General features: G+C 34.0%; 1 protein-coding gene across 7 annotated transcripts; it reads left to right on the top strand.

The window, feature by feature from the left end:
- The first annotated feature begins 266 nt into the window (after positions 1 to 266).
- LOC127125722 (E3 ubiquitin-protein ligase UPL7) lies at positions 267 to 12,013 on the top strand. Of its 7 annotated transcripts, none has more exons than XM_051054522.1 (15): positions 267 to 497; positions 584 to 706; positions 1,652 to 1,892; positions 2,125 to 2,714; positions 3,445 to 4,383; positions 4,477 to 4,811; positions 6,662 to 6,940; positions 7,042 to 7,294; positions 8,122 to 8,292; positions 8,393 to 8,485; positions 8,758 to 8,865; positions 9,221 to 9,337; positions 10,760 to 10,849; positions 11,227 to 11,323; positions 11,491 to 12,013. In XM_051054522.1, exons 1-14 carry the CDS (start codon positions 474 to 476, stop codon positions 11,308 to 11,310), a joined length of 3,447 nt encoding a protein of 1,148 aa, XP_050910479.1. In that variant the 5' UTR covers positions 267 to 473; the 3' UTR covers positions 11,311 to 11,323; positions 11,491 to 12,013. The 7 variants fall into 7 exon arrangements, 6 of the variants coding, with proteins under 6 accessions (XP_050910479.1, XP_050910477.1, XP_050910481.1 ...); XM_051054520.1 differs by having other exon boundaries at positions 11,540 to 12,013; XM_051054524.1 differs by having other exon boundaries at positions 11,545 to 12,013.
- Positions 12,014 to 12,600: the final 587 nt, after the last annotated feature.

The following is a 12,600-nucleotide window of genomic DNA, read 5'->3' on the forward strand; positions in this document are numbered from 1 at the left end:
TATGCTTAGAACAACCACTATCAAGATACCATAGATTTGTAGTGGTTTTCAAACAAATCTACGAAACAAATTAAGTTCGGTTAGGTACCCAATATGCCTTGGGTCATTCATAATTAGTTCATTACTTGACCCACACATAATACCCGATATGCCTTCGGTCCTTCTTCCTTCATAATTAACATGTTTATTTTAATCAAGGAGGAGTGTGTAGGCAACAACAATAATAACAATATAAATAATAATAATTCTTGTTATTGATAATTTAAAAAATCGAAATGTCAAGTTAGCAAAGAAAATAACACAAAACTAACTTTTATTTTTCCTTCCTTGTTCGTTCTTTCTTCTAACTCAAAGTAAATCTATAGAAGAAATTAACAGAAGATTATAAAAGAGGATTAACTTAACACAGTATCGTTAACGAGAAGACGTTAATGGATTTCAGCATTGAACCTCATCTCTGATCCTGATTTTCCATGGATGCACCTCGTAAACACCAGGTACTCTTGTTAATTATACCTAAATCTCGTTTAATTTTGTGTCAAAAAACCATTGAATCACCACAGATTACTGCTGTTTTGTTCAGGTATCGTTGCGAGGAGCGAGTGCGAAGGAGATTACGCGAGATGATCTTCTTCAGAAGGTTTCGCGGGAAAGAGAACTTCGTAATTATGCAAAACGTGCTGCTGCTGCTGCTCTCTTCGTTCAGGTTCAATATCTTTGCCTTTTTTGTTTTTTAATTGGTGCAAAAATTTCAAGATTTAACTTGATAGTTCCTTGATTGCATGCTAAGAAGTAGTATAGATTAGATAGGACATGTTAATTAGAAAAGATTGACGCCCAATGTTGCGGTGAACTAGTTAGTAGTTTTACACTAAGGTTCAATGTGAATTCGAAATTGGATGTTTGGAAAGACTTGCCGGGATATGATTAGAAATGATAGTAGTAGCATTTACGGTAGAAAAGATGGTAAAAAATAGACTTAAGTGGTTTGGGTATGTAGAGAGAAGATACTTAGATTTTGTAGTAAAGAGAATAGATCAGATGAGGAGAAGTTAAACAACTCGAGGTAGAGGAAGACTTAGAAAAACTATAAGAGAAGTTATTAAGAAAGATTTCAATATTAAAGATTTGGATATAAATATGGTCCTGGATAGAGCATTATAGTGAAAATTGATCCATATAGCCTACCCCACTTGGTGGGATAAGACTTGGTTGTTGTTGTTGTGTTGTTGTTTTTAATGTGAACTCAATGTTTTGAAGTTATTTTTGAAATACGCTTACAAAATGGATTTGTGTGAATTCTCATGTGATGTTGGGGTTATAGTTAATATAAATATACAAATTTTATCTCGGATAAGAAAAATTAATATTCTAAAAGTTAGAGTAAGTCCTTGATTTGAGACACAATGAAGTTCTATGTTTTTTTTAATTGAGCCTGGTTTGGATAAATTATTGAACCTGTAGTTATAGTGAAAAGAAAGTTGAAATGATTTTGTACTGACTAAGAGTCTAATAAATAATAGTTTATCGCGTAAGTTAAAAACAAAATATATGCATGATTCTTCTGATCTTCTATTGGCCTTCATTCGGACGCCATGTTCGCATCAATTATCAAACTAGAGAAATGACAAATTTTTCTTAATTTTGAAAGAGAGTATGGAGGCGCTTCAAGGTTACAAAGATGGTGGCTCTGCAGCTTCAGCAGGAGTGGGAGACATCGGTGAATAGTTATACTGGGGTGATGACTGCAAATTGGATTTCAAACAATTTGTTGAGGCCATTTCTGTTCTTTGTGACCCGGTTCTCAAATTGGCATCAAAAGGTTCATAGCAAGAAAATAGATTCTATGAGGATGTGCTTTACAATCTTATTGAAAAGCCTGAATTCTTCTGGTATATTCCCTCATTTTGATTTGCTCTTATTAGGCTTTAAGTCAGTGTTCCAATTATGTTGCTCATTTTGATGTAAGGCATGCCTACATCTTATATGAAATTATGAATGACAAGATACTTTATGTTGCTTTGTTTTTCGTAGCTTTTAGAATTCGATAGACCCATTTTCCCTTTTCTTGTTAACTCACATGCTTAATATATGTCTAATGGATCTATTCCTTTCTTTGTATAGATTCAAAGCTGAACTATTGCTTTTTGGCGATTGGTACTACTGAAGAGAGAATAATTTGGCGTTACCAGGCACAGAGACTTACTTCTCTTGGTTTTTCGATTCTTTCAGAGTATAGTGAATGCAATTCAGGGGCTCAAGATATCACTATTGTTACATCTCTAGCAATGCGTATTCTTGTTATGCTAACTGATCTAAAAGGATGGGAAGGCATTCCAGATGACAACTGCTTAGATGCAGACTTAGCCGTGAAAGGCTTAGTTGAGTTCACAGGGAGTAGTAAAAGTGGCAGTTATGTTTCTATTGCCAGATATATTAGTGCATTGGATAATTACTCTTCCCAGATGAAAGTTGTCACCCAGGCTGCTGAGAAGTTTTTTATTACTGCAAGTGCAATAACTTTAGCTGTGCGGCCCTTTTCTCTGACAAACATTGATGGAGAAAGGCCTTGTATGCTGAATGGCAACCATGCTGCTAAGCAGTATATTTTACATTTAATGACTATTCCTTGGCTAGTGCAACATATCCCACCTGTTCTTCTGCCTGCTTTAAAACACAAATCGATTATGTTCACATGTTTTCAGGCACTATTGGTAAGCATATTTAAAGCAGACAATTTCACGTGCAAAATTAATAACCGTCTCTTTTGTTTTAATGAGAACTTGTTCTCTTTTATAGTTTTTATTCATTATGAAAATTTCCGTTCTTATATTTTGATGTCACTAATGGATCATGCAAGGGTAACCCAGATGTTTGTGTATAATTAATTCCAACTTTTGACTTTATGAGTTGATATTTCATAATTGTGCATGTACATTTTATTTCTTTATTCTTATGTAATTTGTTGGATATTGTAGTTTTAAGTTTTATACATCAGAGATGGATCCTTGTTGTTTAATAACTATGTTTTGTGTTTGTTAGAATCTGTCTTTTATTAGTATCGGAGTTATGATATTGCAAATGGCTCTAATATTCTCTTTAAACTGCTGTCTAATTATATTTTCTCAGTATTTATATGTAGGATTACTCAACCCCCCACACACAATACATAAACTGAAAAAAATCAAGGTTCTTTAATTTGAATATGTAATGGTTCTTTGCTTATTTACTTTATCGGTAAAAGATATAAAACAATGGCTCAAAGGTGAAATTCCATTCATTCTTTTATTTTTTGTTGCAAAGGGCAGCCTCTTTCTGAAGTATTAAGATGTTGCCATCATATCTGTCTAGAGTCAATAAGATCATAGATTTGTATAACTTCATAGATTATGCTTTATGATTCAAACATATCAGAACTGATCAAAATCTGACAGGTGATGACAGATTTTGAAAGAGGATGTTTTAATGGAGATGTCAGAGTTGGTTAAGTCAGAAGTTCTCGTCTCTTTCAAGGCTATTCCACCAGTTGGTTGGTCTCTTGCGAACTTTATATGTCTAGCAACAGGGAAGGAAAATAATCATGTAGACTCCGGATCCTTCAATCAAGGTTTAGACTGTGCATTGTATGTCCATGTTATTGTCACTCTAACAGAAAGCCTACTGGCTTGTCTTGATAATATTGAATGGCTCAAAAAGAAGAAATCTCTCCAAACTGATGCCGAAAGTTCAACCCACGAGTCGTTAATAACGTCATACATGGATCAATTTAGGCCTGTCTGTCAGCAATGGCATCTCACAAATCTTTTGGCATCAGTGAATGGAGATGCCACCAACAAGGCTGAGACTTTGATCTCAAACAGTCTGGAATATTTGGGGAAGCTAGATCTGTGTGATGTTGCACTTTTTTATTCTAACTTACTTAGAGTATTTTCAACCTTGAGTCCAATTCGTGGATCTTTACCAGTTCTTAACATGCTATCATTTACTCCTGGATTTCTTGTGAGACTGTGGGGTGAACTTGAGGATTCCTTTTTCTCTGAACACAAACATATGTCGGATAATCACTCAAGTGAAAATGGAAACCATAAAGCTTTTGAGAAGATCCCAAAACAGGCAAGTAAAGATGGGGCCAGTAAGTGGGTCAGCGTACTTCATAAGTTTACAGGTAAGTCACAAACCGCAACAGACTGCACAGATCCCGTTGGCAGTCACTCTGCACCTAGCAAAGTGAATTTAGAACCGTCAGATGTATGGGACATAGAACCTATGAGGCAGGGCCCACAAGGCATTCCAAAAAGTATGTTTGCTATGCTTCATCTTTTCTGTGCAACCTATTCTCACCTGCTTTTAGTTCTTGATGACATAGAGTTTTATGAGAAACAGGTAGCAGCTTGGTTTCTTCTTGTCCCAGTCCTTTTATGAATAAGTTCACATTTTCAGAAACTAACTTTCTAGAGAATTTGATAACATGGTTAGGTTCCATTCAAGTTAGAGCAGCAAAGGAGAATTGCATCAATGCTTAATACCCTAGTCTATAATGGCCTGTCTCATGTTAATGGTCATCATAATAGGCCCCTCACAGATTGTGCTGTCAGATGCTTACATTTAATGTATGAAAGGGATTGCAGACATCCATTTTGTCCTCCTGACTTGTGGCTTTCTCCTGCTAGAAAAAGTCGGCCACCAGTTGCAGTTGCTGCTAGAACTCATGAAATTATTTCAACCAACCTGAGATCTGATGATTCATCATCTTCCCTGAGTCTAGGTTCTGTTATCACTGTGACTCCCCATGTTTTCCCATTTGAAGAAAGGTAACTACTAGCTTTGTGACTGTGACTATCATGAGGCCTCTTGCTTCTCATAAATTCTGTTTTATTCAATTCTGCTTTCTGTACTTTATATCCTTTTTGACATTTCCATTGTCACATCAACTGGACCCTTAGATTAGAACGATAAAATCTAAGGAAAAAGAGATACTGACCACAGGTGATGCCTGGTTGAATTGTTTTCTTATATTTTCTCATGTTAGTAGAAAGTACAAGAGTTAGAAAAAGAACTTAATCTTAGTTTTGTTTTTTTGGTTGTGTTAATTTTCCTATTTGAGCAAAACTTTTCCCGAGTATCTTCACCGTGTAGTATTGTTAAAGAGTCCCACATCGGGCATTATATGACCTGCATATATGTTTATAAGGGAAATCTTTACCTTACAGGCCGGTTTTATAAAGTTGAGTTAGGATGTTATTAGAGCTAGGTTCAAGAATAAAGATCCACTAGGTCACCTGCTATCAGTTTTGCGCTATCGCGCCACCCACCATTTACATCCACGCTCCAGATGTCTGGTCTTGGGAAATGTCGCAATTAGGGACTAGGGGCGGACAACAATGAAGGTGAAATTTCCAACACACTCCTTCATGCTCGGGCGTCAATGAGCCCAAAGCATGGACAATGCGGGAAGCTCAATAGCAGATCTAGGATAGGCTCTGATACTATCTTAGAATGTGTGGATTGGGCCTAACATTTCCCTAACAAATCTCACCTTACAATCCAGTTTTGTAAGGTTGAGTTAAGGCTGAACCACAATTCTAAGAAATACTGTCATTTCTTGCTTCTATTGGTGGGTTAAATTGAGAGCTGATAAGTATGATCAACTTAGAAGATTATCGTTAATACATCCTTTACATTTTTCGAACTATCTTAGTATGTGCAAGGAGAATCACTCAGGGAATACTATGAATCATGTATCTTGTAAAATAGTGATTATTACATATATTTGATTACTTGAGTGATAGTTTAATTTATTTATCCACTATGTGCTATATGTTGATCATTAAGAAACCTTAAATGAAGCAAAGCAACGAGAGTAAACTTTGTGTTGAAAATCCCGCCTTAATTGCGATATGTCCCTTGTCGCCTTAATTTCGGCATTTGGCTTGCCTTCATTGCAGCCCCCAACGCCTTCATTGTGTTGGGTTTGAAGGGGTGGATTTAGTCCCACATTGCTAAGAGATATGGCCCGTGTTTCGTTTATAAGTGGGGGAAATCCTCACCCTACAAGCCGGTTTCGTAGGGTTGAGTTAGGCCCAATCCAAATTTTGAGATGGTATCTGAGCCTATCCAAGATTCATTGTTGGGCTTCCCGCATCATCCACGCTTCGGGCTCATTGAGGCCCAAGCGTGAGGGTGTGTGTTGGAATTTCCGCCTTAACTGCAGTCTGCTCCTAGTCGCCTTAATTGCGGCATTTGGCTTGCCTTCATTGCTGCCCCCAACACCTTCATTGTGTTGGGTTTGAAGGGGTAAATTTAGTCACACATTGCTAAGAGATATGGCCTGCGATGCGTTTATAAGTGGGGGCAATCCTCACCCTACAAGCCGGTTTTGTAGGGTTGAGTTAGGCCCAACCCAAATTTTGAGACTTTGTAAGGGAGAAAGGTTTGTCAACGAGAGTATTCATCAATGTAATTGAATTGGTTTTCGTTTTCTTTTCATTTTGAGAGTAGAGGGGAAGAGATATTTGTTTGCAATTCGTCATCAGAGTCATATTAGCTTGTTTTCAATGTAACACATGATCGTCTCTGATTGGAAGTACTTTTTTTGTGTTATGGGAAGTACTTTTTTTGTGTTATTGGAAGTACTTAATCACTTGGTTTACTGCTGAAATAGAGTGGAGATGTTTCGTGAATTCATCAAGATAGATAAAGCCTCACGCAAAATGGCTGGTGAGATTTCTGAACCTGGTTCACGAGCCATTGAGATTGTAGTACGTCGGGGTCATATTGTTGAAGATGGATTTCAACAATTAAACTCACTTGGGTCAAAGTTGAAGTCATCCATCCATGTCTCATTTGTCAGTGAATGTGGCCTTATGGAGGCAGGTCTTGACTATGGTGGATTATCGAAAGAGTTTTTGACTGACATATCAAAAGAAGCATTTGCCCCTGAGTAAGTTTGAGATGTTATTTTGTATTTTCATGCATTTATTTCATAGCTATTTCCTCTTCCAGGAGTGACTTTCTTAGTTGAAATTTTTCTTTTTGCTGTAGATATGGGCTTTTTTCCCAAACCTCAACTTCAGATAGCCTCCTAATTCCCACTGCTTCTGCAAGATTTTTGGACAACGGTCTTCAGATGATTGAGTTCCTTGGAAGAATAGTTGGTAAAGCTCTTTATGAAGGAATATTACTTGATTACTCTTTCTCGCATGTTTTTGTACAAAAGCTGTTGGGACGATATAGCTTTCTTGATGAATTATCAACACTTGATCCAGAGCTATACAGGAGTCTTATGTATGTCAAGGTAATCCCAAGAGATATATCCATGTTATTGCTTCTCTTATAAATCTTTTGTCAAAATTAATCATGACGATCCACACCGACAAATCCAAAAATTTCAATTGGCGGGGGCAAGATTATATACAATAATTATTTGTTTTAAAAGATATATTAAGCAAAACGTGAGATGTTCTAAATACTATACGGTTGCATATCTAAAAAACTGTACCCACCTTCACATCTACAAATTATAATTGCTCTTGACTTGAATTCTTATTTTGAAAGTGTTGTAATATTTCATTTTCAACACTATCAAAACTATATCTATGTGCATGTGACGATACAATCATATAAAAAGTTCATCTCCTATACACTTTTGTCTTTGATTCTTCAAAAAGTTTAAAAGAAAAATTGCTTTCATGAGTCATGACCTTAGTTTCCATTTAGTGGAGTCAAGATACTATTTTAAGTGCGGGCAAAAAATAAATATCCAATAATTACAAATCGCAATAAAAAACTTGTGGGGGCAGCTGCCAGAATACTAAAACATAGATCTATCCCTGACCATCCCCAATGTATCACATTGCTTTATGCTAGGATCCTTGTTTTAAAAATCTTACATGGTTTGGTGCTGTTTCTCAACCTACAACATTCGTCCTTCAAGACCTATGTCTTGCTTGGTGGATGTTATATACTCAGTATTATTCATGAAAACCTCAATAATTCATTAACATGATCCAATTTTCATTTGTATGTTAGCTTCAATTGTTTTTATTGGGATTTGTTCTTTCCTCAAGTCTCTTCTTGCAATTTAACATTTCACTAGAAGGTTCACAGTAATCATTCATGCAGAATTATGATGGTGATGTCAAGGAGCTCTTTTTTGACTTCACAGTTACTGAAGAATCATTTGGCAAAAGGCATGTGGTTGAGCTCAAGTCTGGGGGCAAAGATATTTCTGTGACAAATGAAAACAAGATGCAGTACATACATGCGATGGCAGACTACAAACTCAACCAACAGGTTTTATCGTCATTGACTGTATTCTAATGCAACTTACTCACTTCTGTACTGTATTAACTGTTGTATCATGGGTATATATGTAACAATGTTTAAATTGCAGATATTTCCATTTTCAAATGCATTTTATAGAGGGCTAACGGATCTTATATCACCATCCTGGTTGAAATTATTCAACGCTAGTGAATTTAATCAGGTATCTTCCTTACTAAGTATGTTTAAAAGGTTTTCTTTGTGAGTTTAATAATTCTTCTTCTCTCTTGCACTTTAAGAGCAACTAAGCATTGCTGTGACAAAATTTTACATTTACTAAAATTATATGTTGTATCAGTGACAGTTTTTAAGAGAAAAATATCTGAATCAAGATGCAATTGCTCACTCATTCACTACAACCAACTTATACTGAAGATTTTATTTGTGATGAGTTCATTTTTTACTGCAAGATTTCTGAGATACACAAGAATGTAGTTGCTTTCAGGTGGCAATTACGATATTGACGTTGATGATTTTAAAAATAATACACGATACACCGGTGGTTACAGTGAGGGGAGCCGGACAATCAAAATCTTTTGGGAGGTATTGGAACCTTAATACTACACACACACTTATAGCAATCCCAATCGATGCACAACAAATTATTTAAACTGATGTAATATTGTGCAGTTCTCTAGTTATATGCAATCCTCTAAGTTTTGTAAATTGGTGGTCATATTACTCATGTCTAGTCCGATTTGAAGATTTCATTTCTTTCTTGTTGAGTTTTTGCTTGTTAGGGAGAATTAATGACTTGATGAATTATAATGAAGAATTTGGTTGAATTGCAGTTTCTTACCCTCTCTAAAACAGACACGTTAACATTATTTTCAACCTCGTGAATTATAATGAAGAATTGATGCATGTTATTTGACTTATTTCTGCCATTTTTGTACAGGTGATTAAAGGCTTTGAACCTAAAGAGCGCTGTATGGTTCTTAAATTTGTCACCAGTTGCTCTCGTGCTCCATTACTAGGGTTTAAACACTTACAGCCACCTTTTACCATCCACAAGGTATGTTCTTGATTTTTTTATGTTCAACAGCCATTCAAGATCATTTATACTAGCACCTCTATTATCCTATTTACTTTGTTTATCGTAATGAAATAAGGCATGGCTTGATTTTTTTTGTTACTTGAGTGGACTGTTTAGCATAACAATAACTGTTTTGCACCCAAATCTTTTTTTTCCATGGTTCTTGAAAGAGAAGTTTAAAATTTTTATTTTTGAGAGACTAATAGGGTATCCTAAGTAGGGGTATTCATGGTTTATGAACTGCACTAAACCAAATCACATTTATGGTTAAGTGAAGATAACAATAATCATTTCAATAAAAATATAGTTAACTACTAAAATGATTTTAATTCAATTTAAAATTAATTTAGAATCAGTTTGTATTTATAAACTAGTTTATAATCACATTGCAATTATAAGCCAAAATTTATAATTTGAACTCTTTTAAAATCAATTTTTTTAATTTAAAAAAAATATTTTCGTAATATTTTTAATTTTCAGAAAAAAAATTGAATTTTTTATCCTGAGTAAAAAATATTTGTAATTTTTAAAAAAAGACTATTTTTTTATTTCAGATTTTTTTTTTTGTTTTGAAAAATATAATAATATTTTGTTTGGAATAAAAAATATTTTTTATCTTCAGTTTTTTTTTAATTTTCAAATGAAATTATATTTTTTATTTTTATGAATAAAAAATATTATTTTTTTCAAAAAGAGAATATTTTTTATATTTTGGAATACAATATTTTTTTTCAATATTACTTTCTAAATTTATTTTTTATTTTTATAAAAATTGTTTTTTATTTTAATTTTCAATTTTTTTCTTTATTTTTCATAATAAAAAATATTTTTTAATTTTCCAAAAAAAAAATTCACTATCGTTTTTTTCCTCTTTTTTATTAGAAACTAATTCATATAATTAAATAAGTTTATAAAAAGAATCTGGTTCTGGAAAGGTTTTAAACTGAATCAGAATTGTTTGAATTGAATGGTTCAGTTCATTAACCATTTAAATGTTTAAGTTTTTTTATGGTGCAATGCAATTTAATTTAGTAATATGGTTTATTTAACCATATTTTTGCACACATCTACTCCTAAGTACTGTATTTTGCACTGTGAAAAAAAGAGCACGGTATTTTGCTTCTTGGGTGTGGTATTCTTTTTCAATTGTTATTTCAGCATTCTTTTCAATGGTTATTCCATTAAAGGGAAGAAAATACAAGACCTTTGTGTGTGGCTCTTTTATCCAGCTTTAGTTTTCTAGAAATTTCTACTTTCTTCTTTCTCTCATTTTTTCCCTTTGAAATATCATTGATCTCAATGAATATTAAAGAAACCCCAATAATAATGTATTTTTTTAGTGAATACTAAAATGTTATGATTTCATTGATTAGTATTGCTTGGGTCTATTTGTCCACCTAGGTTGCATGTGATGTGCCTCTTTGGGCAACATTTGGAGGACAAGATGTAGAGCGGCTTCCATCAGCTTCAACCTGCTACAACACCCTTAAGGTACGAACGAAGTACTACGAGAACATATCCTTAACCATATAATTAGTAGACATATAGCACGACAGACACCTATACTCTTGAGTGTTTTTGAAAATCTATGAATAAGGTATTAGGGATTTGACTATGACATTTGAAAGCAAGATTCTCACGTCAGTTATATGAGTTATGTATTGGATATGAAAATTTTCATGATCTCATAATCGGAAATATCATATAGATAAACTTTGTAATAAGTATAAACTTTTGGATGTTCACTTACCAAACACTCCCACTTGGTGATTTAAGTTGTTAGACAAAAGTGTTGGTTTTTTTAGACAATACCTTGTCATACATTTGAATTGCTTACACTTTTATACTCCTCCTCTCAATGATTACAGCTTCCAACATACAAACGTCCAGGAACTTTGAGAACAAAACTTCTATATGCTATCAACTCAAATGCCGGATTTGAACTTTCTTGATTTGCTTCAGGTGGTCAGTGTTTTTTTCGTTGTATGATTTAATGAAGTCTGCCCAACTTATGTTGCATCTACTTTAATAAATCACGCTCAGCAAGATTAGGGCTTGTTTCTCATTCACACATTCATTGTACTCTTACGCGATATGCTCTTTATACTTGATGTGTATGATATGATTTTCAGATATTTCAATGCTGCTGTTGATCTAACTAATTACATGTAATCTTCTCAGTTCAGTCCTAATTCAAGGAATTTGGGAATAGTCTTTTTGCTCGTACCACTTTTACGTCTGTTTTCAGACTTGTACGTTTGTTGGGGGGCCTGGCCATCATATTCCAAAGAGGCCAACAGGCAGTACTTGTTACTGCAAATTTAGACCACGCTGTTGCAAGCTCTCAGATGCTATCTAAGTTTTCATTGAAGAAAATAGCACTCTGGTTTAGTTTGGGAAGATATTGGTTAATGCAATGGTTACTCCATTATCCCAGTGCATGGAGATTCTGTTGTACTTATTAATTTTGGAAACTATTTATTTTAAGTTTGTGTGTAAATGCAAATAATGATCATTGTGCCATTAAAATATATGGTTTGTTTGTTTTCAAAACTAGAATCGCAATGGCATATGTAAGTCGGGCTCAGCTGAGCGGATACATATACTGTACTAATTTTTTTCTGGGACACAAATATATTGAGTTTTTTAAAATTATTTTTAATTTTCTTTGAAATGAAATATAAGAAAAAGGATAACTGAAAAGTTGATGTATATAATCTAAATTTAGATTACATTCATTTTGGAGAATATTTCATCATCTTCATTGGTCCTATTGATTTTAGCTCATACAATGTTTGGACAATACTAGAACTCTGAGATGTGCATAGACAGGCTATGCAAAGACAGCAGTGCTATGTCACGAAACATGAGCTCAAGAATATATCACGAGCGTACTTATAATTTTTATTATTTATTTCACTAAGTAAAAAACTATATAATTATACTTTGTTAAATTAAATAATTTTTTGGATAAGCATGTACTGCTCCATTCGCATTTTCTCCTTTGTCTCGTGACCACTCTCTTTGTATTCTGCTTTTCTCTCACAATTTTTTTCTTCTAATGTACACAAATGGAAGCAAAAGGCCAACAAATCAAATGTTAAAATAAGAAAGTTAATAGAAACAAAAAAAAAAAATGATTGTCACATTCATCCTAATGGCAAAGGAGAGTATATTGTGACTTTTGAGAGCTTCACAACCATTGGAAGCTTCAAACAAATATAACCAAACACAACCCGTCA

This window comes from Lathyrus oleraceus, chromosome 3 (assembly GCF_024323335.1).
Source record: "Lathyrus oleraceus cultivar Zhongwan6 chromosome 3, CAAS_Psat_ZW6_1.0, whole genome shotgun sequence".
In the NCBI taxonomy this organism is placed as follows: Eukaryota; Viridiplantae; Streptophyta; class Magnoliopsida; order Fabales; family Fabaceae; genus Lathyrus; species Lathyrus oleraceus.